Source organism: Heterocephalus glaber, unplaced genomic scaffold (genome assembly GCF_053883595.1).
Source record: "Heterocephalus glaber isolate CG9 unplaced genomic scaffold, H.glaber_assembly_v1.0 deba00001457, whole genome shotgun sequence".
In the NCBI taxonomy this organism is placed as follows: domain Eukaryota; kingdom Metazoa; phylum Chordata; class Mammalia; order Rodentia; family Bathyergidae; genus Heterocephalus; species Heterocephalus glaber.
In genome coordinates, this window is record NW_028258305.1 from 41,282,746 (window position 1) to 41,306,066 (window position 23,321).

Genomic DNA, 23,321 nt, shown 5'->3' on the forward strand with positions numbered 1-23,321 from the left:
GAGGCAGGTGGGCCCGCGGGAAAAGGACTCCTGGCCCTCGGATGCCCCCTGCTTTGTCCAGGCAACTATGGGAATGAAGTTGATGGCCTGTCAGGACCCCAGAGGCCTCGGCCCCGGAAAGAGCCCGGGGACGAGGAGGAAGTAGACCTGATCCAGAACTCGAGTGATGACGAGGGTGATGATGGCGGGGATCTGGCCTCGGTGTCCTCCACCCCACCCGTGCGCCCCCAGATCACCGACAGGTGGGCCCTGGCCCTGCTTTCGCCCTCCCATGGCCTGGCCCCCTCACAGCCCTGGGCCCTGACCTCAGTTGCTCTTCCCCTGCCTCCACCCAGGAACTACTTCCACCTGCCCTACCTGGAGTGCAAGCCCTGCATCTACATCAAGAGCTGGTGGGCGGACCAGCGCCGCCGCCTCTACAATGCCAACATCATGGACCACATCGCAGACAAGCTGGTCAGCGGGGTGGACGGGCTGGGCCCCTGGGAAGGGGTGTGTCTGCCATCCCCCTCCCATCCTGAGGTCTGTTGCGGGGCGGGGCAGGGCTGCAGGAAGGTGTGGTTCCAGGGCTCCCCAAGTCTGAAGATCCTGGCCCCTCTGAGCCCCAGAGTTCCCTGGAGGCCACTGGCCTGGCCTCTGTCCCTGGTGGCCATCAGGCCCTCTCCAACCCCGAGTCCTACTCAGCCCACTGGTCAACAACCAGAGGTGACTTCTCCTCCAGGGATGGAAGACTTGCACATGGCAAGGTCTCCAGGTTCTACAGAGGAACGTGGGGCGTCACTTGCTCCTTGTGATGAAGGAGTAGGTTCCAGGTCACTAGGTCCCTCTGGTTTGTAGGAGGAAGGCCTGAACGACGTACAGGAGATGATCAAAACGGAGAAGTCCTACCCCGAGCGCCGCCTGCGTGGGGTGCTGGAGGAGCTCAGCAGCGGCTGCCAGTGAGCCGTGGGTGATGGCCAAGCAGGAGGCTGGGGGACGGAGCTGAGGGGCCCCAGGCCAGGGCCGGGCAGAGGGCCGGGTGCCTGTGGGCTGAGCCTGGCTCCCCCTCCGCAGCCGCTTCCTCTCCCTCGCGGACAAGGACCAGGGCCACTCGTATCGCACCAAGCTGGATCGAGAACGCCTCAAATCATGCATGAGGGAGCTGGTGAGGCCGCAGCGGGACCCCGGGGCTCCGGGAAGGGTCTGGTGGTGAAAAGGGGCCATCTGCCCCCGAGGTCACAACCAAGTGGTCCCCAGCAGCTGAGCGCCCCTCGCACGCCCCCCACAGGAGAGCATGGGGCAGCAGGCCAAGAGCCTGCGCGCTCAGGTGAAGCGGCACACGGTGCGCGACAAGCTGAGGCAGTGCCAGAACTTCCTGCAGAAGCTGCGCTTCCTGGCAGATGAGGTGTGTGGCCTGCTGGGTCAGCGCGCATAGCGAGGGCTGCCGGCCCCTGGGAGGACCCTGCTCCAGGGGCCTTGGGGGACAGGGCTGAACAAGCTTGGGGGGCGGGGAGGAGGGAGGACCCGGGCTGGGGTCCCTCCCTGCAGGCCCTACCTCTCCTCCGGCTCCAGGCTGGGCCCCAGGGGTCCCGCAGGCTCCGGGGGCGCTGAGCCACGGCCCCGCCCCTTCCCCAGCCCCAGCACAGCATCCCCGACGTCTTCATCTGGATGATGAGCAACAACAAGCGCGCAGCCTACGCCCGCGTGCCCTCCAGAGACCTGCTCTTCTCCACCGTGGAGGAGGAGCTGGGCAAGGACTGCGCCAAGGTCAAGACGCTGTTCCTCAAGGTGCCCCGGGAGCTGCGCGGGGCGCTGGGGACGCCCCGGGCTGGGCAGGCCTGCGCTGAGGGGTGGGGCCCTCATCCAGCCCAGCCCGGGGGGGGGGTGCTGGGAAGGGGCAGGCAAGGCTCTGAGCAGCCCTGCCCACCGGGCCGTCCCTGCTCCACCCCCGGGGACCCAGGAAGCTGTCAGGCTCTGGGTGACCAGAGCCTGTCCCCAGCTGCCGGGGAAGCGGGGCTTTGGCGCAGCGGGCTGGACGGTGCAGGCCAAGCTGGAGCTCTACCTGTGGCTGGGCCTCAGCAAGCAGCGGAAGGACTTCCTGTGTGGCCTGCCCTGCGGCTTCGAGGAGGTCAAGGCGGCCAGGGGCCTGGGCCTGCACTCCTTCCCACCCCTCAGCCTGGTGTACACTAGTGAGTGAGGCTCCCTCGGCCTGAGCCAGCCCGCTCCCAGCCTCTCAGGGAGGGCCACAGGACTGCCGCTCCTGTCCTCAGCCTGCTCTTCCCCTCAGAAAAGCAGGCGTTCCAGCTCCGAGCCCACATGTACCAGGCCCGAAGCCTCTTTGCCGCAGACAGCAGCGGGCTCTCTGACCCCTTTGCCCGAGTCTTCTTCATCAACCAGAGCCAGTGCACAGAGGTGAGGGCTCCAGGGTACTGACTGGGCTCTGAGTCTATGGGCCCTGTTTGTCTCCCAGTGCCCCAGCTCAGTAGAGGGGATCCTGGCAGGTTGCTGCAGGCCCAGGCCACGCTGGTGAGAGCCACTTTGATGGGCACTCTATCGCAAGGCAGGAAAGACAGAAGATTTTGGCAGGGTGTTAGAAACAGACCTCATGTTAGCCTTGACTTCAGGATTTTTCAAAAAGTCAGGGGGGCTGGGGATTTAGCTCAGTGGTTTCGCTGCCTGCTGCTCAAACAAAAGGACCCGAGTTTGATCTCCGGCACCAAAAAAAAAAAAAAAAGTCAGGGAACTTGGCACCTTGCCCCTTGTTCCGTGGAGCCCCTGACTGGGAGTGATGGCCTGCCCACCCACCACCACCTGTTCCTCTTCTGCACGCCATGCTACAGGTGTTGAACGAGACACTGTGTCCCACTTGGGACCAGATGCTGGTGTTTGACAACCTGGAATTGTATGGTGAAGCTCATGAGTTGCGGGAGGACCCTCCCATCACTGTCATCGAAATCTACGATCAGGACAGCATGGTGTGGATGCACAGTGCCCCCCACCCCCGTCCCCTGCATGCCACCTGCTCGGAAGCCATGCTGGCCACCCTTCCCACACCATGGGCCTGGGATCCCAGGGGTCAGGCCAGGGCACCAACAGACGGAGGCCCCCACACCCATCACAGTCCCAGTTTTCCATGAGGGGTTCGGGAGTGAGAGTGAAAGGTTGGGGTAACCCCTGAGAGCTGAGGAGCCATTGACTCTTCTGACAAACCACCTCGGGTGTTGAGGGGGCCGAGAGAGCTCTAGCCTCATTTTGAGTCCTGAATCCTTCACTTCCTGGTCTTGAACAAGCCTTGAACAGCACCTCAGACTTGATTTCCCCATCTGTGAAGTGGGGTGATCACACCTGCCCCTTGGAACATCTGGCAGGCTGTGGGAAGGACCAGATGAGATCACAGTGTGCAGGTGTTGGTAGGCAGCCTGAGAGGCCACCTGGGCTGTTTGTTATGCCAGGGCAAAGCCGACTTCATGGGCCGGACCTTCGCCAAGCCCCTGGTAAAGATGGCAGATGAGGCATACTGCCCGCCCCGCTTCCCGCCCCAGCTCGAGTACTACCAGATCTACCGCGGCAACGCCACAGCTGGAGACCTGCTGGCTGCCTTTGAGCTCCTGCAGGTGGGCACAGGGAAGAGGGCTCGTGCGTGGGCCCCTCTCCTCCCCATGCTGCTATAGGGCCGGGGCCAAAGCTCCGGGCAAGTTTCTCCGGTCCTCATTTGGCTTCCGTCTTCCCTGATCTGGTGACAAACATGGCTCCCCAGTTGTGTGACCTGTGACCCCTGCTCCCCAGATTGGGCCAGCAGGGAAGGCTGACCTGCCCCCCATCAATGCCCCAGTGGACACGGACCGGGGGCCCATCATGCCTGTGCCTGTGGGCATCCGGCCTGTGCTCAGCAAGTACCGGGTGGAGGTGTGTGTGCATCCCGTGCAGCCCTTTCTGTCCCTGCCTGGGTCCCCACACCAGCCTCCTCTCTACCAAGAGCCACATGCACTCCTCCGACCTCCCCAACCCCCACGGCCCACTCTACTTCCAGATGAGGAGACTGAGGGACCAAGAGGGGAAATGGCTTGCCCAAGTCACCCCGGAGCTCAGAGCAGAGCCGGGTTCCCAGCCAGGCTGCTGCTTGTCCCTGTGTGAAGGTCACAGCGCCGTGTCCAGAACCATCCTCAGTCCTGTCCGCTGCTGCCTTCTGTCCCCTACCACCCAAGTCCTCAGGGGGTCCAGCCCACCCACCGCCACTCCCCGCCTGAGTGGCACCCCTGCCCCCCACCTCTGCCAGGTGCTGTTCTGGGGCCTGCGGGACCTGAAGCGGGTGAACCTGGCCCAGGTGGACCGGCCTCGGGTAGACATCGAGTGTGCAGGGAAGGGGGTGCAGTCATCCCTGATCCACAACTACAAGAAGAACCCCAACTTCAACACCCTGGTCAAGTGGTTTGAAGTGGTGAGCACAGGCTCAGGCAGAGCTGGGTGAGAGGCCAGGTTCCTCTGACCTCCCATGAGGCTCAGGCTCCATGTCACCAACACCCCAGGACCTCCCCGAGAACGAGCTGCTGCACCCGCCCCTGAACATCCGTGTGGTGGACTGCCGGGCCTTCGGCCGATACACCCTGGTGGGCTCGCATGCCGTCAGCTCCCTGCGCCGCTTCATCTACCGGCCGCCCGAGCACACAGCCCCCAAGTGGAACACCACGGGTACGGCCGCCCAGAACCCACACCAGGCTCCACCCAGCTCCCCACCCAGTGCAGCCAGCCCCGAGCTCCTCCTGGGGGCATCCTGTGGAGGCAGGCCCATCCTGGGGGCCGAGGCAGGTGGCCTCACTCTGGAGCTAGAGAGGCCGCGGCTGGAAAGGCTGGGGGCGATGGAGCAGCCCCAAGCCTTTCCCCGCCTCCTCACACGCTGCCCTCTGCTCCACTGCTGGCCCCACGATGGCTCATCCTCAAGCCCGTCTCCCTCCTTATACCCATCTTTACTCCCTTCTCCTTGGAAAACCCCGGAATTGGCTTTAGGCCCCGCTCTGCCCTGCCACCCTGACTCACCACTGTTACTCCTGCTCGTCCTCGCTCTGTCCTCCTGTCTGTCTCTCTATCCAGTCAGGCTTCTTTGGGGCAGCTCTATGCTGTGCAATGGGGGTCTTTTCTCTCACCCCCCAGGGGAGGTCGTGGTGAGCATGGAGCCAGAGGTGCCTGTCAGGAAACTGGAGACCATGGTGAAGCTGGACGCGGTAAGGCGAAGGGTCAGCCCCAAGCAGGCCAGCAAGCAGGGCCGATCCACCCAAGAGAACAGCACCAAGTCAATTCCCTTCCAGCAAAGCAGACTGCACCTCATACTTGCCTGGCATGTGTGTGTACATGTGTGTGCATGCGCATGCATAGGTAGACAGAGACAGTCTGCAGTCACTTTTACTCCAGCAAATGATGCCCTAGGATGGACTGCTTGGGAGAGGACCAGGTCCTGTCCCTGATTTTCCAGCCCTGCCCTTCCCGAGTGACACCCCACAGGCTGGGGTGAAGGATTTCCGTGTTCCTCTAGGCGCTTTACTCCTCTGGGCATTAGGTCTAGGGCTGCTTATCTGCCAGAGGGAGACCTGTAGGGAGGACAGGATGGGGCTGTCCTGAAACAGGTCCCCTGAGGTGCCGTCTGCTGAGGGTTGGAAGGGGGCTCCCTGTGACCCCCAGAGGGACCGCCCTGCAGCCACAGTTAGCACTGGCCATGTCTCTCAGGAAAGCGGAGCAGAGGCCTGGTGCCACAGCCCTGGGAGGCACTGCCAGCAAGGCTCACTGCTCAGCTGTATCAGGAGACTCTGAGTCCCCCTTGGCCTAAGCCACTGCCTGACCAGCATTTTGTGCCATCAGGAGCCTAAGACAGAGGATGGCAATGGCCTGAGCTACCTTGTCTCACAGACCTGCTAATGTGTGGCAGTCAGGACGTGTCCCTTTCCACTACTCAGCTATGTGGGCACTGGCTTGCCTGTCACGGAGCAGCCCTGGTTAGGGAGAGCAGCGTGGAGGCTGACCGGCCGTATGCCACATCTGCTCATGGGACTCACCACAGGACTTAAAATATGCCACACCCAGGACCCTGCTGTGTCTCAGTGGTGCCTGAACCGGTCATTCGTTGAGGTGCCCCGGATGACTGTAACTGCAGCCAGCCAGGGCGGAGACCCACGGCCCCAGAGCCTGAGGGAACATCAGAAGCGTCCTTACAGCGGGCCCTGGCAGACTCAGGGGCAGCATGCTCTCGCTAGTGCAAAGTTGGCCTTGCAGTGGTGGGGCTCATGGCACCCAGCAAAGCTCCATCCCTGCATGCGCCGTCTCGGCTGCCATCCATTCTCCTCCTCCACGCTCCTCGGGCTGGGCTGGCCCTTTGGCTCCCATGGGCTGACCCTGTGCTATCTCCTTGGTTCCCCTCTGCAGACTTCTGATGCTGTTGTCACGGTGGATGTGGTGAGTGTGGGGCTCTTCCAGGGCCCTGGGGTGAGAGCACCTTAAGCGGGCATCGGGTATCGTGCCAGAGGGCCTAACTGCAGGGGCTGGGCGTCCTTTGCCCCTGGCCGCCACTCCTGCCTTGCCTAGTGGCTCACGTTGGCAGGAGATGGCCTTCACAGGGCCTGGCATCCTTCTCTCCAAAACAAACCCCTGGCCCTTGGACATGGGTGGCCCCACAGAGCAACACAGAGCCCAGGGTTTTCCCAGACGTCCAGAGTGGGTGGGGGTCCTCAGGATCTCCTAGGGTTCGGGGAAAGGGTCGGGAGCAAGGAGTCTGCAGGCCTGTAGAGGATTGGCTAACCCTCAGGCCGAGGAGGAGAAGGAGAAAAGGAAGAAGAAAAAGGGCAGCGCAGAAGAGCCCGAGGAGGAGGAGCCGGATGAGAGCATGCTGGACTGGTGGTCCAAGTACTTCGCCTCCATCGACACCATGAAGGAGGTGAGGCCAGGGCGTGGCTGGAGGAGGGGACACGGAGGAGGGGACACCAGCTGCCTGCTCGCTCTCTGGCTCCCCTCCCACTGCCCCCAGAGCTGCTCCTCTTGTCCTCACTGTTTCTTTCACGATCACGTCTGGAGTCTGTGCCAGAAGCCAGGCACCTCCGCAGGCGGCGCTGTGTGAGCCCAAAGACCTTGCCCTCCCTCGGAGCCCCCATTACTGGGCGGAATGGACATGTGCACAGGTACCTAGGGGCCATGTAACAATAAAGGCAAACTAAGGCCTTTAGCAGGGAACTCCTCTCATCTTTTGACAGCAACTTCGCCAACAAGAGACCTTGGGAGCTGACTTGGAAGAGAAGGAAGAGGCGGACAACACAGAAGGTGAGCCCTGCCCTGCGCTCTCAGCCTGCCTCTCCCCTGCTGCTCCCTGCCCCCTGCCACAGCCTTCACAGCTGCAAGGCCTGGGGCAGACAGCGCGAGAGTCCTGGGGAGCTGAGGTGCAGGCTAAGGCCCGTATCTAGGGTGGTTTGTACTCTGACCAGCTCAGCAGCCACAGCGATGGACCTACATTGAAAGCCACAGGGTATCAGAACTGGCAGGGCCCTCGCAGCTCATCCTGCCCAGCTGTTTCCAGATCTTCTCCCATGGAACTGTGTTAGTGGCCATTCTGGGGAGAAGAGGGAGTTCTATGTCAGATCAGTTCAGTGAATGCTGGTCTACATGTGTCCCTTCGTTGCAGGACTTCTCAGAGCTTTTAGTGTGCACATCAGTATAAATCTCTTTAGAAATCTTTCTGGAAAATGCTATATAAACTATTTCCCCAGCGTACTCCACCACAGTACCTCTTCTAAAACATGCCAACAGCACCTCTGCCTGGCCTTCTGCTGGAGGCAGTGTGGAAAATGCTACCAGAGAGCAGCTCGTTAATGTGGACAGACAACACGCAGCTAGAGGGGGAAGTGAGCGGCCACAGGGCTGCTTGGCAACAGCCATCTGCTCCAGGCCTGGCCTCTTCCCTACCTACTGCACGCTCCCAGGCCCAAGTGTTGTCTGCATTTGGCAGTCTGTGCCGTGACACTCGAGAAGGGAAACAGCAAAGTTCATGCGTGCCAAAGCTGGGTCTCCAACTCACGCCTTCCTGCTCTGGTCATTGCTGCCCACCTCCCGTGAAGCTGACTGGGGCCTCCTTGTCTGCTTTCATGCAGGCCTGAAGGGGCCGATGAAGGGCAAGGAGAAGGCAAGGGCAACAAAGGAGGAGAAGAAGAAACGAGCCCAGAGCCCAGGCCCTGGCCAGGGGTCCGAGGTCCCTGAGAAGAAGAAACCCAAGATTGATGAGCTAAAGGTGAGGGCCTGGGAGCAGACGCTGCTGGGGAGGGGCCGGCAGGCAGCAGAGGGCCAGGACAGCTGGCTGGCCCCGGGCTGACCTGCGTGGCTCAGGTGTACCCTAAGGAGCTGGAGTCCGAGTTTGACAACTTTGAGGACTGGCTGCACACGTTCAACCTGCTTCGGGGCAAGACCCAGGATGGCGAGGACTGCTCCACTGAGGAGGAGCGCACTGTGGGCCGGTTCAAGGTCGGGAGAAGCAAGCCCCGCCCGGGCCCACCTCCAGCTCTCTCCCCACCCCAACACTGCCCGGCCGCTCCCTCCAGAGCCTCGGGCCTCCCCTTGACCCAGCAGCTGGAGGGTTAAAGCCCCGCACAGCCGAGCCCAGACCTTCCCGTGCGGCTGTGGCGTGGAGACCCGTGGCAGCCTGTGCCCAGACAGGCCGCACCTGACGCACCGTGCCGCACCCCAGGGCTCTCTCTGCGTCTACAAAGTGCCTCTCCCAGAGGACATATCCCGGGAAGCCGGCTACGATCCCACCTTCGGCATGTTCCAGGGCATCCCGAGCAACGACTCCATCAATGTGCTGGTCCGAGTGTATGTGGTCCGGGTGAGGCTCCCTTTGCGTCCCCTCCAGGCCGGTCTCCCTGTCCTGCCCAAGAGGGACTGGAGCAGCTCCAAACTGGGTCCCAGGCTGGGAGGCCCCCAAGGAGTCATCTGGTCTGGAGAAGGAGGTCAAGGCCCAGAAAGGGGCAGCAGCTCATGTAGGGCCACACAGCAATCCCCTGACCTGGTTCCGGTCCAGTGCTCCTGCCCCGCCCTTTCACCACCACGGGAGCCTCCGGGAGAGGGCAGGGCCCCCCAGGGCCTGCTCAGCCCCAGGCCTCCTCGCCGCAGGCCACAGATCTACACCCTGCTGACATCAACGGCAAAGCTGACCCCTACATCGCCATCCGGCTAGGCAAGACCGACATCCGCGACAAGGAGAACTACATCTCCAAGCAGCTCAACCCGGTCTTTGGGAAGTAAGGCCTCCTGGTGGCCTCCCGCAGGCCCGACTTCCCGGCCAGGCCACTTCCGGCCCCACCCCCGCCTGAAAACCTAACTCCCGCCTGCCAGGTCCTTCGACATCCAGGCCTCCTTCCCCATGGAGTCCATGCTCACGGTGGCTGTGTACGACTGGGACCTGGTGGGCACGGACGACCTCATCGGGGAAACCAAGATCGACCTGGAGAACCGCTTCTACAGCAAACACCGCGCCACCTGCGGCGTGGCCCAGACCTACTCCACGTGCGAGGGGCGGGGCTCCGCGCTGGGGGCGGGGCGGGGCGGGGCGGGGCGGGGCCCCGGTGGGGGGGATGGGGGACGGAAGGGGGGATTGGCTGATGCCTCTCTGCACTGTGACCCTAAAAGGAGATTTAGAGGTGACAGTTTGGGGACGTGGGCCCATGGTTTCTGTCCTGGGCCAGGTCTCGGCCCCTACACACTGCCCACAGTTCAGGACACACGGAGGGGTGGCGGGGGATGGCAGGACAGGCAGAGTCCGCTTGGGGTCTGAGCCAGGCTGTATGACCCTGGCCAAGTCCCTTAGCCTCTGTTGTCGGTTTCCTCATGGGAATCTTCGGGGTCACGGGAGTGGTTGGGAGACACTGAGGGCAATGGTTCCACCGAGCCCGGGAGAACCCGCTCCACTGTGTGCTGCCTCCCGCAGACACGGCTACAATGTCTGGAGGGACCCCGCGAAGCCCAGCCAGATCCTCACGCGCCTCTGCAAAGTGGGCAAGGTGGACGGGCCCCACTTCGGGCCCCCCGGGAGAGTGAAGGTGGCCAACCGCGTCTTCACGGGGCCCTCGGAGATCGAGGACGAGAATGGTAAGGGCGCTGGCCGAGCCACCCGGGCCTCTGCAGGGACTCGGGCGAGGAGGGCCAAAGCTGCCTCGCGGCCTGGCGGGGCCTGCGCTTGGAGACCCTCTGCTCCTCACCCCAGCCAGCCTCTGCCCTTCACCCCTGCTTTGCCCCCTCTCTCCCCCTTCCTCCGCAGGGGGCATAGGGGTTGCCCCATTTTGCAAATGAGCAAACTGAGACTGAGTGAGTTCAGTGACTCGCTGAGGCATCGTGGCTTTAGAAGCCTGGCCCAGGTCCTTCCGGCTCCAAACACAGTACACACCACACTCCTTTCCCCATGAAGCGCTTCCAGTGGCGTAGAGGGCTCTCAGCTGGGCCGCTTGGGCCCACATCTTCCCTGGGGAAATGACGCAGGTGTCTCAGCTCAGCTTCCTTAACCAGGGAAGCCAAGGGCACAGGCCTCTCTGGGCCCTGAAGGACAGCCGAGACCTTCCTTGGCAAGCCACTCCTCCTCTGTACCTCAGTTTCCCCAGTGGTCAAATGAAGGTGGGCAGATAGGTGACGGCCCGGGGCTTTGTGTCTCTGAGTCCCTGACCCCAGCATAGGCCTCTTGCTTCCGGGGAATCCGCGTGCACTGCTGACCCACTGGCACCCCCAGGTCAGAGGAAGCCCACTGACGAGCACGTGGCCCTGTCTGCCCTGAGGCACTGGGAGGACATCCCCCGCGTGGGCTGCCGCCTGGTGCCAGAGCACGTTGAGACCCGGCCGCTGCTCAACCCTGACAAGCCAGGCATCGAGCAGGTGACACTTGCCCGGCTGGGATTCCTGGGTATATGGGATCACAGATTCGCAGCCTGGGCTCCACAGAGCCAGAAAGGGGGCTTCACACTATCCCTGGGGTCCCTGCTGCCCTCCCCAAACCCCGGCGGCATCTCCCCACAAGGCCGACTTGAGGGACAAGTGTCTCTGCTCTGAGAGTTACATCAGCCAGTGGAGACCTGGGCTGTCGCCCTCAGAAGCTGTGATTGGCTGTCGGTGACATCATAGAAATTTCTGGCATCCAAAGATGGAAATTGATGGCATGGGTCCTTGACAGAACATGGATCGGAAGGATGAGGAGAGCTGATCTTCTGGGACAGAGGGAGAAGTCCTGGGGACATGTCATACCCTTCTCCTCAGGGCCGCCTGGAGCTGTGGGTGGACATGTTTCCCATGGACATGCCGGCCCCCGGGACACCGCTGGACATCTCCCCCCGGAAGCCCAAGAAGTGAGCTGCCCGAGGCCAGCGCCGCTCCCCCCGCCCCCCCCAGCCCCCCAGCCCCCCAGCCTCGCCTTCCTATAGGGCGCAGGGGCCCAGATGGCCCTGCTCAGTCACCGGGCCGGGGTCTCAGGTGTGCCCGGGTCTCCTGGGGGAGAAACAGATGGACCTGTGAGTTTGGGGCCTGCCCTGGCGCGGGCCCCTGTGCAGAGGGGGTCCACCCTCATCTCTGCCTCACTGGGGGATGGGAGCCCCACCCCAGCACGAGGACGCACCCGCACGTAGGCACGCTCCTGCTCCCACACGTTCGCGCGCGCACACGCGTGCCTGCACGCGCACACTCACACTCACACAGGGCCGGCCCCGGAGGACCTTCTCTCATCCCGGCCTTAGGTTCTGCGGATTTTCTTAGGTGCCTGGGGGGACAGAGCCTGGAGGAGGGGGACTGGAAGGAGCTCCGTGTCGGGGGCCCAGTCGCAGCCTCCGCGGGTTGAGCCTCGCCGGGCCACTTTGTCTCCCTGGTTCCGTTTTCCCCTCCGCAGGGTGGCAGGACGGAGTCTCTGTCGGTCCTGTCTGACACCCTCCCACCCTGTGCCTGGACTCAGGGCCAGCTTCCTGGGCTCACGAAGCCATCCAGGACCCCTGCTCAGGGGATCCTATTCTTGTTTCATACCCTAGCACTGGCATCCTGAATTTCTTGATGATGTTTTAACCAAGGACCCTAATTTCCCTTCGTACTCCGGAGGAAATTGCCCAGCCCGCTCTGCCTGGAATAGCTGCTGTTCCTGGGCTTTCCACAAGGGGGCATCCCAACCCCACAGGTCACCCTGCCCTGTCCTCCAGGCCCACAGAGCTACATCCCCACCAAATTCATGGATGACTCGACCTCCCTCCTGCCCCGTGTGTAATTAAATTCTCAGGGGAAAATCCTCTTTGGGGACAAGGACATAAAGGAGACCGGAGCCCATAGGTTTTCGTCGCAGGGCCCTGGCCTGAAGTGTAAATGGAGAGGACAGGCCAGGCTGCCTCTCCCGCCCTCCTGGCCCTGGCCTCTCCCTGCAGCAGGCGCTCCGGGCTCCGCTCCAGCGTGGCCAGCTCTCCCGGGAGCAGGGCCGCCCATGCCCGGCCGGGACAAGCTCCTGCCAACCCCGCATGCCAGGCCCCTGCCCTGTCCCAGCCCCGCACCCCGGGAAACCCCCACCCCAGGCGCTAATTGGTCCTCTTGACCCCCCAGGTATGAGCTACGGGTCATCGTGTGGAACACAGACGAGGTGGTCCTGGAGGACGACGACTTCTTCACCGGGGAGAAGTCCAGCGACATTTTCGTGCGGGGGTGGGTGAGGGCTCCCGCCGGGAGGCCCAGGGCGGGCAGAGGCCGCGGTGTGGCCGGGTCTGAGCGAGTGGCGCCCAGCAGGTGGCTGAAGGGCCAGCAGGAGGACAAGCAGGACACGGACGTGCATTACCACTCCCTCACTGGGGAGGGCAACTTCAACTGGCGCTACCTGTTCCCCTTCGACTACCTGGCGGCCGAGGAGAAGATCGTCATCTCCAAGAAAGAGTCCATGTTCTCGTGGGACGAGACGGAGTACAAAATCCCCGCGCGCCTCACCCTGCAGATCTGGGATGCAGACCACTTCTCCGCCGACGACTTCCTGGGTGCAGAGGGGGCAGGGGCTGGGTCCAGGAGGGAGGGCAGGACTGGGGGCTGGCCTTGGAGATGCGGGAGGTCAACCCCACCAGTCCTTCAGAGCCAGTGCCCTGCAGGGCCAGCTGCCCCTAGAGCCCCCTTTCCATATCTGGAGCAGAAAGGGAGGGGCCAGTAAGCTTCCTAGGGAGACTTCCCAGCCTCAGCCAGCTCCCGTGTGAAGCACTGATCTTTCCCCAGAAGTCTGAGACCAGCAGGACAGGGACAAGAGGAGCCCAGCAGGGGTAGGGGTGGAGGGGAAAGAGGTGGAGGTGTGGACAGGCCACACTCGGCCAGTGAGGTGCCAAGGAGGCCGGGGCCCTGCCACCCTCGCCCAGAGCTGACTGTGGGGTCGCCACAGGGGCCATCGAGCTGGACCTGAACCGGTTCCCCCGGGGCGCGAAGACAGCCAAGCAGTGCAGCATGGAGATGGCCACCGGGGAGGTGGATGTGCCACTGGTCTCCATCTTCAAGCAGAAGCGCGTCAAAGGCTGGTGGCCCCTCCTGGCCCGCAATGAGAACGACGAGTTCGAGCTCACGGTGGGCAGTCCTGCGCAGGAGTGGGCGAGGCTGGGCCAGGCTGGGGTACCGAGGGAGGGCCTGGCACCTGAGGCCAGTCTGTGCTCCCCTGCAGGGCAAGGTGGAAGCTGAGCTGCACTTGCTGACAGCAGAGGAGGCGGAGAAGAATCCAGTGGGCCTGGCCCGCAGTGAACCTGACCCCCTAGAGAAACCCAAGTGAGTTCTGAGCCTGCCTGGAGCCCCAGCCATGTGGTTCTTGGGGCCAGAACAGGAAGGAGGCTCTCTTGCCCCTGCTCCCCAGGCACGCTCTCTGCCCCTCCCTTCCTCTCTGAGCCCCGTCACCTCCCTCTCCCGGAGAACGACCCATCCGAACAGGGACACGGCACAAGAAAGGCCCAGCCAGCGGAGATGCAGGGTCTTCCCAGCTTTGGCCAAAGGCATGCAGCTCCCAGGCAGCACTGGCGCCCAGGCAGCCTTGAGGGCCCGGGGGCCCCTGAACTGCGCACACTCAGCCCCCACCATGCCCGGCCCCATCCCCTGCCCTTCCTCTGTGCTCCCTCTGCTCCTCCCCATGTTTCAGCCGGCCCGACACAAGCTTCATCTGGTTCTTGAGCCCTCTCAAGTCTGCTCGCTACTTCCTGTGGCACACCTACCGCTGGCTGCTCCTCAAGCTGCTGCTGCTCCTGCTGCTGTTCCTCCTGCTCGCCCTCTTTCTCTACTCTGTGCCTGGCTACCTGGCCAAGAAGATTGTCAGGGCCTGAGCCCTCCTGTGCCGGGGTCTGGTACTCCCCTCCTGCCTGTGGCCCATAGGCCAGCTGTCCTGTGGAACACACGCACACGCACACAAAGACACACACACGAGCGCATGTGGAAGCCACATGTGCGCATAAGCACACACATGCACATGCATGCGCACACACAGGCCCGTGCAAACATATACAGCGATTTTCAGGCTCTCAAAACAGACGCACAGACTCTCGGAGCAAGAACGGGCTTCTGTGCTCAGTGGGCGTGAGGGGTGAAGGGCTCACCCACGGCCTCCCGAGCGGAGGCCCAGAGCAGGGACTCCCGTCTCCCACCCAGCCTCACCACTCACCAGCTCCAACCCAGTATTAGAAGTTCAGCTGTGGACAGGGAAGGGGTGATGGTGGCTGGGCTCAGCCAGGACGCCCTGAAATCATTGCTCCCTCCAGGGGCCTCCTGTTCGGAGCTGCTCCCGCCCCAGGGACAGATCAGAGCCCCAGCCACGCCTCATGGCCCCACTGATACTGAACTCGGGCTCCAGGTCCTCTGGCCCCTGGGGGTGGCAGCAGTTGGAAAAAGCACCTTCAATACTTGCATTTTATATGTGGCTGCCGTATAAACCTGCTGTTCATGTGACACAAAGCGCAGAGGGCAAGCAAGGCCCTCTGCTGGGAAGCCGATACCCAGGCCCATACCCTGGGGTGGCAGAGCGGTGAGGGCTGCTGTCCCCCAGAGCTGCCTAGACCCTGGGCAGGGCCCAGCAGGGACAGGAAGGGGGAGTGGAGCATGGGGGGTGCTGACCGGCTCTGTGCAGGGGCTCGCTGGCCATCAGAACGGCTCTGTGCCAGCCAGTGAACCACCCCACGCTGTAAGTATTCAGGTTGGGGCTGGGCAGCCACCCCCCCCCCCCCCGCCAAAAGTGCCATCCAGGCCTTGGCGGCTCCGGGGCACCAGAGGCCCACAGAGAGGACAGGGCTTTACGGGCGTTGACTCTGCAGCTTAGAAACAGGCTGGACCCAGGCCCCAGCACTCACTGCTCCGGGGGCTGAGTCTAACAGGGCCCTCAGGGACTGGACAGATGGAGGACGGAGGACGGGTGCTGGGGCAGCTGTGACCAGTGCCTCCCTCCTCTGCATCCCCAGCCGGCCCGACACCGCCTTCGTCTGGTTCCTGAACCCACTCAAGTCCATCAAGTACCTCATCTGCACCCGGTACAAGTGGCTCATCATCAAGGTCGTGCTGGCATTGCTGGGGCTGCTCATGCTGGGCCTGTTCCTCTACAGCCTTCCCGGCTACATGGTCAAGAAGCTCCTGGGCGCGTGAGGGCTCCTTGCTCCCTCCCACCTCTCCAGGGCCTGCAGCTTTGCCCTCCCTCGCTGCCTGCCCGGTCCTGCCCCTCTGGTCTTGCCTGTGGGCTGGGGACCCGAGTCCCCCACACCCTCCTGAGGCACCACCCCCCTTCAAGCCCTGCCCTCCCCTCGGGCTTTCCAGACTGGGAATAAAGCTTTCATGAAAGAAATTAACCAAGGCACAAGGGCCAGTGTCCAGGGCTTTGGAAGAATGAAGCAAAAGGATTCCCACTGGGCTGCAAGGCAGTCTTGCGAGCAGAGCCCAAGCACGCACCCTGGGCTCTGCAGCACTGAGCCAGCGCCTCCCCACCCACCCGCAGGCAGCCAGCTGCTCTGCCCAGGCACTTCCCGGTCCTCCTTCCCCGAAGCCACATGATGGCAGGTGCACGCTGCAGTCCCCACCCTGCCCAGGGGTTTCTGCCACGTCCCAGGGCTTGCTCTGCTTGGGCCGGTCCCCACAAGCCCAGACGCAACTTTCCATCAAATGCTGAGCCCTGCCGGCCCCACCACCATTGCCTTGCACTAGAAGGCTGCCCTCTGCCTGCAGCTGGGCTCCTGTTGGCTGTTTTTCCTTGCTTGAGTGTGGTTTTTTCTCTCTTATAAAATAAATCAAATACTGAGCTGACAAGTCTGTGCTGGTCCTGTGAGAGGGAGCTGCCAGTGTGGGGTGCAGGGTCAGCAGGCACTCCGGGTTGACAAGCCTTTCCCTTGGGGGTGGCCCAGGATTCAAGGCGGCCTCAAGCACAGGCTGCCTGCAGGGGAAGCAGCCCCACTGTCCAGAGGGAACCCCCGATCCATGCAGGGGCCCCAAAACCACTGGAGAACATTTTTCAGGCCAGGGGACAACCTGACGCCGAAGACTACGTAAGCCCCAGAGCTCTAGCCTCCAACCAAAGCAACCAGCTGCCCCAGAAACAAGGCGGGAGCCCCAAGCCACTGGCCTCTGCCTCTGTCACACACCACAACGAGCCCAGGCACAAGGTCTCTCGAGGTACACAGGTAGGGGCAGGGGCTCCCATGTCACCAGACCCGGCCTCCTTAAAGAGACTCTGCCAAGCTTCCAGAAGACTTTAATGGGGACTACCGGAGACAGGCAACTCCTCTGGCTGCCTTCTTTCAACAAGCCCACAAGGCCAGCTCTGGAAAACCCTGGCTCCCGCCCAGCACCAGCCCATGCACATCAGCCCCTGCAGGTGCAGGTCCGCCTCTATTATGTGGGCACTCGGAACACCTGAGTCGGAGGAACTTGCAGTTCAGAGTTTATCTGGAAAAGAAAGAGTGAAGGTTACTTCCTGCCCCCTGGGCCCTCTTCCTCTTGTCCCCTGGGAGAGTCAAATGCATATGCAGCTCTCCCACAGCTTCTGAACCCCTGCAAGCTTTTCCTCTCCAAAGCCAAATGGCAACTCTGGAGCCTGAAACCTACCTGCCTTCCTTCTGGTGCCAACCCAGCACTTCCTGTGTAGCTTGGGCTGAGAGCAGCCTCAGGTGGCTGGTCTCAGGCACCTCACCCACGTGCAGCTGTGACTGTGTCGTGCGTGTGTGCTCTTCCCAGCTATGAGCCCAGCACGAGTGCAGGATCCCATACCAGCCAAGGAGAGCACACAGCTGTCATCGAAGGACTTCCTTCCTCCTCCGGCCTGGCCGTGGGGAAAGTGCCACAACTATGGCTGGAGGAGGCACCAGAGGAGGTCAGGGTGTATTCGCCCTGCACAGGGACAACGCTGGACACATCAGGCCAAGGAAGCTGGCTGGCAGGCCTCACCACTGGGTCTCTGAGTTCTGCTTCTCCTTCGCACGAAATAGGGAGAACAGTCTCTGCCTATCTCCCTCGCACAGGGCTTGTTCCGATCGGGGAAGAAAATACAAACAGGTCTCAACAGGAGTGGTACCAAAACCCTGGGCGTCACAGGGACAGGGCCACAGCCCAGCTGCCTTGGAAGGAACTTCAGGCAGCGACCTTGCCCTGCCAGTGACTGTCCCCACCTGAGGGGAGATGTCGGTTCTGCACCCCATCTCCACCCTCGTGGAAGGGGCTCTGAGGCCGCAGGCAGCCGCAGCCCCATGTGCCGTGCTGCCCACCTTGGAGTGGAGATGCTGCTTCAGGAGAGACTGCAGCTCGGTGTTCTGCTGCTCCAGGGACTCGTTTTCCACCAGCAGCTTGGCCCGCTGGGTCAGGACGAGGCTTTGGGTGGGAAAACGGGTTAGAGGCCAACCCAACAACCACCAGGTAGCTGGGGTGGAGGAAGACCCTGGAAGCTTCGCCTTCCCCTCAGGCCAGCAGGAGCAGGGTGAGGAAGGCACTGTCCACCCACCCAACAAGGCAGCTCTGCCGCCAGGCCTGCACAGGAAGGGGAAGGGGAAGGTGCAGCGCCACACGCTCCTGCGCCACACGCTCACTTGTATCGCTCCAGGGCTGCGTAGAGCGCGTCCCACAGGTTCTGCCTGGCAGGAGGGAGGACCGTGCTCAGGGCCTCCCAGTACTCGGAGTCCTTCGAGTCATCTCGCACATCCTCCCCCACTGTCAGCGGTGCCCGGAAGTTCCTGAAGGACAAGAGCACTGGTCACGATCTCCACCTGACACCCCGGGTCCCCAGATGGTGCCGGTCTCGGCCTTCAGGTCAGAGACTTACTGGCTCTCCGCCTGCCAAATTCCCACTCAGCTGTCCGAGGCTATCCATTAGATCGTGGCAGATGCTCCGAAAGCTTGCCTTGATTGTCCCTGTTCCTCTCAGGCCACCTGTCGCCTTTGTAACACACTGTTGGAGTCTCCTCCACAACCTTGATGGCTCAACAGCTCATTATCACTTCCCTTTCTTCCTGAGAACTTCCAAAGCAGCTGCCGAATTTTCTCACCTTCTCCCCATCCACTCTATGATGCCCTTAACCCTCCCACCTGACAAGCCTCTTGCTTGCTCTCCTTGTAGCCAGCGCTGCTCCCCTCCCTGCCCTCAAAGGGCTTCTTCTAAAATGCACGTTAGATCATGGTTCCTCCTCCCTTGAAAATCCTCCCCTGGCTCCAGCCAGGAGGGCAAAGACAAAGACCAAGACCACAGGCAGACAGGGCAGAGTCTCCAAGCTCTGACCTGGTCCCCGCCCATGGGTCCTACCTCCTAGACCCATGACATGAGGCCATCCTTCCTGTCAAGAAATTCCCTGCGCTCATGTCTGGAAAGGCCCCTTCCCACCTAAGAACATACAATTCCTGGGCCATGTCCTCCCTATACCCTTGCCGAGAGCCAAACGGAGGCGGCACTTCCTTCGCATCCTGTTAGGACATTACACCTCACGCAGGCTTCCACCACTGTTCTGATCACAAGGTGCTCTCTTCACGGTGCCTACACACGGCAGACCCCAATAAACATTTGCTGATTGAATGATGAACAAAAAAGGTGCAAATCACTCCTACACCTCCTTCCTTTCATGACTATGTCCCTCAGTTTCCCAAAGTTGTGCCCAACCCCCTCTTCTCCACTCACTGGGTGGCTCCAGCCCTCTGCCCCCAGCCCCAGGCTCAGGCAAGCCCTCCAGCCCCACGGCATACCTGGGTTTCCTCAGACCCGTGATGAAGGCCTCCAGAACCTTGAGGACGTCATTGGGGTGGATGAGCCTGGGAGAAGCTGGGGCTGCCTGCTCCTCCTGCTCCCCGCCATCTCCTTCCTCCAGCCAGGTCTCCTCTGCTGGCTGCGACCCAGGCGCCAGGCTGGCTCTTGGGACGGCAGATGAGAGGCTGCTCTGCTCCACTGCTGTCCTCATGCTCAGTCTCTCCACCCCTGACACGAGGCTCGACTGCTCCGTTCCTGCTCCATCCCTGGGGTTCACCTGGAGAGAGGTACAAGGGTAACCTCGCAGGGGTTACCGAGCATGAGTGTGTGAAGAAAAGACAGGAAGAGAAGGAAACAAAGTTTACAGAAAGTTCCAGAGAACTTGCAGAGGGAGACATTTACACCAGGACAAAACAGAAAAAAGAAGTGGCTGGGGAGGAGTGGGTGTTGGGAACAACAACAATGTTCTAAACCTGGGTGGCAGGTGTTCACCGGACTGATACCTTGTCACGAAGCTTACCAGCTGTAAATATCCTTTTCACTCATAATACCAACTAAACTTTGTTTTGATTTTTAAATTTTAAAAGTCTTCTGTTTCCCAATGTATTCCGTTTACCTCCCCCAGGTAAACTAATGTGATCAAGTTTCCTATATATTCTTCCAAAGAAATCGTGTCTGTTATCAGCAAATATGTATAGAAATACATACAGAAAGACTTTTCCTTCCCATTGTTAACTAAATGGTACTACTCTACAATGCAGGCGTGCACTTCCCCCCCTTACAGATTTTGCATATAAATACACAAAGAACCTTCTTTTTTGTTTTTACAACCACATATTATTCCACAGTGTCCAAGTTTAAAAGCATCATTTATTATTAAATAAATTCCTTAATGGTAGACAATTAGGTTGTTTCCAATCTTCTGTTTAAAAAGCTTCAAAAAACACATCATTTCAATTATACTGAGATTCATCTATAGAATAAAATCCTAGAACAATGAAGCATATACTGTTTTGTAATTCATACTGGTGAAGTGTCCTTACTTGGAGGTGACGATGCTATGTGTTATCAAAAGTTTAGATTTCTACCAACTCGAGGGTAAAACTGGAATTCGGGCAGTTTTAATTTGCATGTCTCACATTACAAGGAAGTCTAATTACCTTTTCATATGCTTTTAAAGTTACCCATGCTATCTCTTCTAGGAGGTTTTCCCTTCAGGCTACTGTCTGATCTACTGAGCTGCTGGTCTTTCTCTTATTGGTTTTTGAGAGCTCTTCTGTATTTTAGGGAAACTGGCCCTTAACTGTGATATGAGTTGAAAATATTTTTCCCCAGCTATTATTTCTCTTTTAACTTTGCTGGTAGTGACTTTTGCCCTAAGAATTTGTTTTAATGTACTCAGAGGTATCTTTCCTTTTCCTTACGGATTCTCAGTTTTGTTCATTCAGCCAACCCTTTTGGAGGCCCTATCAGGACACTCGCCTCTGGGGGTTAGAAACAGTAAAAACATTTTTTAATTCAAATTTTTAATTTTAAAATTAAGATGTTATAATTTTTAATATGATGGCTTCTTCAGAACAGTTGCTATTTGATTTTCTTACTGAAATCAGTTACAAGAAAGATAAGTCCAGTCATACAAATGAGCTGTACTTTTCAGAAAGTGTTAAGAATCAAAGTTCACAGAACATGGAGGGCCCAGGTCTCACAATACCTGAGGGCCCAGGAAAAGACCCCTTGGGCTTCACTAGGAGAACAGAGCCTCACACACCCCCAACCCCCACCATTCTCCGCTTCCCAAATAGAAATAGTAAAGGAAAATCTGTCAGCTCGCCCTGACATAACAGCTTCCCCCCACCTTCTCCAGGATTACTCAACAGCAGCAATGCCCTCTGGGGGCTTCCAGGAGAACTGAAAACACGCTTTGCACTTTACTTCACCTGGCTGGGGGATCCGTGGTGGGCTTGGTATTTGAGGAAGAAGTTCACCAGTTTGTACAAGTCATCCTCACTTTCGATTCCAAGGGCCTGGGAAAAGCAAGATGGCTGTTCAGGCAGGCAGAGAGGCCAGACTCGGGGGCTGGAGGGTCTCAGCTCCCCAGAGCTTAGGCCTTCCTGGAGCCTGCCACAGCTCAGAGGCACTGGCTCAGCGCTTGGAAGCCACAGTGAAACTGGGGTCATCAGAACAGAGACAAGCGAAGCTCGGAGTCCGGAGCAGCCCCACACAGATCTGTGAGCTTGAGAGTGCTGGAGGGAGGGTTCAAACACATGCAATATCTGAGTTAGGGGTGTCAAGGAGAACTTACAACCTGAGGGCCTGGCCATGAGAGAGAGAAGCCAGAGAGGAAGGGTCACAGATGGGAAACATCTAAGTGATGCTAAGGACAGTTTCTTTTTTGAGAGCAAGTTAAGGAAGGCCCCGATGGTGAGCCCAGGAAAGTTCCAGATCACCACCTACTGTCAGAGCTGAGGCGATCAGGAAGACAGAGACAGGCTTCATCCTCCCGCCCCAGCCCCACGTCCTCTCGGCCCAGTGGGACTCACTGAGAAGATGGCGTCCAACCTCAGCAGATAGCACTCGGTCTTCTCCAGTGGAAGGAGGAGGCTCAGCAACTTGCTCTCTATGAGGAAACCCTGAGGCGAAGGAAGAAGGCATCTTCAATTAGAGACAGGCTCCAGGAACAAGGCGGAGGGTCTGCAGCCACCCCTGTGTGACTCTCCAGGGACAACGCCACAGAGCAGAACCCCTAGGTGAAACTTTGGCCCCAGAGGAAGGACCCCCCGGGGATGCCTAAGAGCCAGTCGTCCAGTGATCAAGGCCAGCAACAAAGCCAGTCTGTACCTTGCCCACAGCCATGGGGCAAACAGCAGTCTCCACAGCGGTCCAACCCAGACCTAGCCGTGGGTGCCCACTTCATCACGTCCCCAGATAGCTACAGAACCCAGCAGGAGGCCCTGAGTGGAGACCATGGCATGGGGCATGCACCATGTCAGGACACAGTGCACAGCTGACATGGGGAAGGGCCCTCGAAGACGAGGCCTGCCCTGAGCTGGGGAGGCGGCCACTGCCATCAAGCTTGCAAACAGAGGGAGGGCCTGCCACCCTCCATGGGCCAGCCTTTGCAGCAAAGAAGACTGCCACGACTGTCGCAAGGGCTCGGAGGCTCCTCATCCCCTGCAGAACTGTGACACCTAAATAAACACTGACTGTGTTTGGTAACCACCCAAGCTCCAGCAAAAACAGTGCCAATACAACATTTAATTTTCTAAGTTTAATCCTTTGTGCTTTTTTTCCTCTTTGTGGTACTGGGGATTGAACCCAAGGAGTGTCAAGCAATCCCCTAGCCTTTTTATTTTTTATTTTCATGTAGGGTCTCGCTAAATTGCCCAAGTTCGCCTCAAATTTGCAATCCTCCTGCCTCAGCCTCCTGACTAGCCAGGATTACAGGCCTGTGCCACCACACCTGGCCTAATCCTTTTTGCCAACACACAAGGCAGATTTAAAACACCTAACATATCGAGGAGAACCTCACATTGAGCCCCCAGAGAAAGGCCACAGCAGCTGTCAGGTAAGGATGAGACAAGAGCAGAGGGAACTTTAGGTCCGGTCATCAGGAACCACTGGCTCGCCTGGACCAGGCCTCTGGGGGCTGTGCCACTAGGGGAAGAGCCATTGCCAGCCGGGCCACTCAGAGGCACAGGCACCCTGTGGCCTGCCCCCCATGTGCAGGCACCCCGCTGCCCCCTCAGGCCCCTCCCGGGGTGTGCAGGGTGTCACTCCTGACTTGGGCCCCATCAGGCCAGCGGAAACCTCAGAAACATCCCAAGCGCCTCACCGACTCATCACACAGAAGCATCAGGATCTTTTTGGTAGTTTTTGCTGAAATTTGCTTGGGCAGGTCCAGGTACGACTCTGGATGTGAGGAAGCCTCTTCTGCAGATAGGTCATGGAGGGAGAAGACGGAAAGAAAGAAAAACAAGGTAAATTCTTGGCCTTGGTGATTTTGAGCAATCATCAGATGGCCTCAGAGGGGCTTTAAGAAGCCAAGAGAGCATTTACCAATCACACTCTGTCTGCTGAAGGAAGCTTATTACGTGGAGGACAAGGGCTGAGGGGCCAGAATCAGAGGATCCTGGGAATCAGTCGTTCCCAGTCAGCCTAA

General features: G+C 59.9%; 2 protein-coding genes across 14 annotated transcripts in view; one reads left to right on the forward strand and one right to left on the reverse strand.

Moving 5' to 3' along the window:
• The window catches only part of Otof (otoferlin), a 90,646-nt gene extending 74,398 nt beyond the window's left edge, over positions 1 to 16,248 (forward strand). For 2 of the 10 annotated variants that reach the window (XM_087216575.1, XM_087216576.1), the window contains 30 exons: positions 62 to 242; positions 336 to 456; positions 838 to 938; positions 1,054 to 1,144; positions 1,268 to 1,384; positions 1,615 to 1,767; positions 1,979 to 2,168; positions 2,267 to 2,391; positions 2,820 to 2,954; positions 3,432 to 3,593; positions 3,766 to 3,885; positions 4,256 to 4,417; positions 4,506 to 4,668; positions 5,068 to 5,198; positions 6,391 to 6,420; positions 6,770 to 6,898; positions 7,212 to 7,278; positions 8,103 to 8,239; positions 8,335 to 8,469; positions 8,693 to 8,830; positions 9,118 to 9,245; positions 9,340 to 9,510; positions 9,932 to 10,092; positions 10,724 to 10,866; positions 11,245 to 11,333; positions 12,559 to 12,657; positions 12,739 to 12,980; positions 13,370 to 13,548; positions 13,643 to 13,743; positions 14,108 to 15,585. In XM_087216575.1, coding sequence (XP_087072701.1) covers positions 62 to 242; positions 336 to 456; positions 838 to 938; positions 1,054 to 1,144; positions 1,268 to 1,384; positions 1,615 to 1,767; positions 1,979 to 2,168; positions 2,267 to 2,391; positions 2,820 to 2,954; positions 3,432 to 3,593; positions 3,766 to 3,885; positions 4,256 to 4,417; positions 4,506 to 4,668; positions 5,068 to 5,198; positions 6,391 to 6,420; positions 6,770 to 6,898; positions 7,212 to 7,278; positions 8,103 to 8,239; positions 8,335 to 8,469; positions 8,693 to 8,830; positions 9,118 to 9,245; positions 9,340 to 9,510; positions 9,932 to 10,092; positions 10,724 to 10,866; positions 11,245 to 11,333; positions 12,559 to 12,657; positions 12,739 to 12,980; positions 13,370 to 13,548; positions 13,643 to 13,743; positions 14,108 to 14,288 — 4,082 coding nt within the window. In that variant the 3' untranslated portion in view covers positions 14,289 to 15,585. Of the gene's footprint in view, positions 1 to 61; positions 243 to 335; positions 457 to 837; positions 939 to 1,053; positions 1,145 to 1,267; positions 1,385 to 1,614; positions 1,768 to 1,978; positions 2,169 to 2,266; positions 2,392 to 2,819; positions 2,955 to 3,431; positions 3,594 to 3,765; positions 3,886 to 4,255; positions 4,418 to 4,505; positions 4,669 to 5,067; positions 5,199 to 6,390; positions 6,421 to 6,769; positions 6,899 to 7,211; positions 7,279 to 8,102; positions 8,240 to 8,334; positions 8,470 to 8,692; positions 8,831 to 9,117; positions 9,246 to 9,339; positions 9,511 to 9,931; positions 10,093 to 10,723; positions 10,867 to 11,244; positions 11,334 to 12,558; positions 12,981 to 13,369; positions 13,549 to 13,642; positions 13,744 to 14,107 lie in introns of all 10 variants that reach the window. The other 8 variants (XM_021253590.2, XM_004839144.4, XM_004839142.4 and 5 more) reach the window with 5 other exon arrangements.
• Positions 16,249 to 16,673: 425 nt separating this feature from the next.
• The window catches only part of Drc1 (dynein regulatory complex subunit 1), a 66,295-nt gene continuing 59,647 nt past the window's right edge, over positions 16,674 to 23,321 (reverse strand). For 2 of the 4 annotated variants that reach the window (XR_002392816.2, XR_002392820.2), the window contains 8 exons: positions 22,995 to 23,092; positions 21,703 to 21,792; positions 21,100 to 21,186; positions 19,162 to 19,439; positions 18,018 to 18,161; positions 17,700 to 17,802; positions 17,044 to 17,458; positions 16,674 to 16,884 (listed from right to left, as the gene is read on the reverse strand). Coding sequence is in view for 1 of the 4 variants with exons in the window: in XM_004839139.3 (XP_004839196.2) it covers positions 16,831 to 16,884; positions 17,700 to 17,802; positions 18,018 to 18,161; positions 19,162 to 19,439; positions 21,100 to 21,186; positions 21,703 to 21,792; positions 22,995 to 23,092 (854 nt within the window). In the remaining 3 variants the exon portion in view is untranslated. Of the gene's footprint in view, positions 16,885 to 17,043; positions 17,459 to 17,699; positions 17,803 to 18,017; positions 18,162 to 18,250; positions 18,956 to 19,161; positions 19,440 to 21,099; positions 21,187 to 21,702; positions 21,793 to 22,994; positions 23,093 to 23,321 lie in introns of those variants that run through there. The other 2 variants (XM_004839139.3, XR_002392819.2) reach the window with 2 other exon arrangements.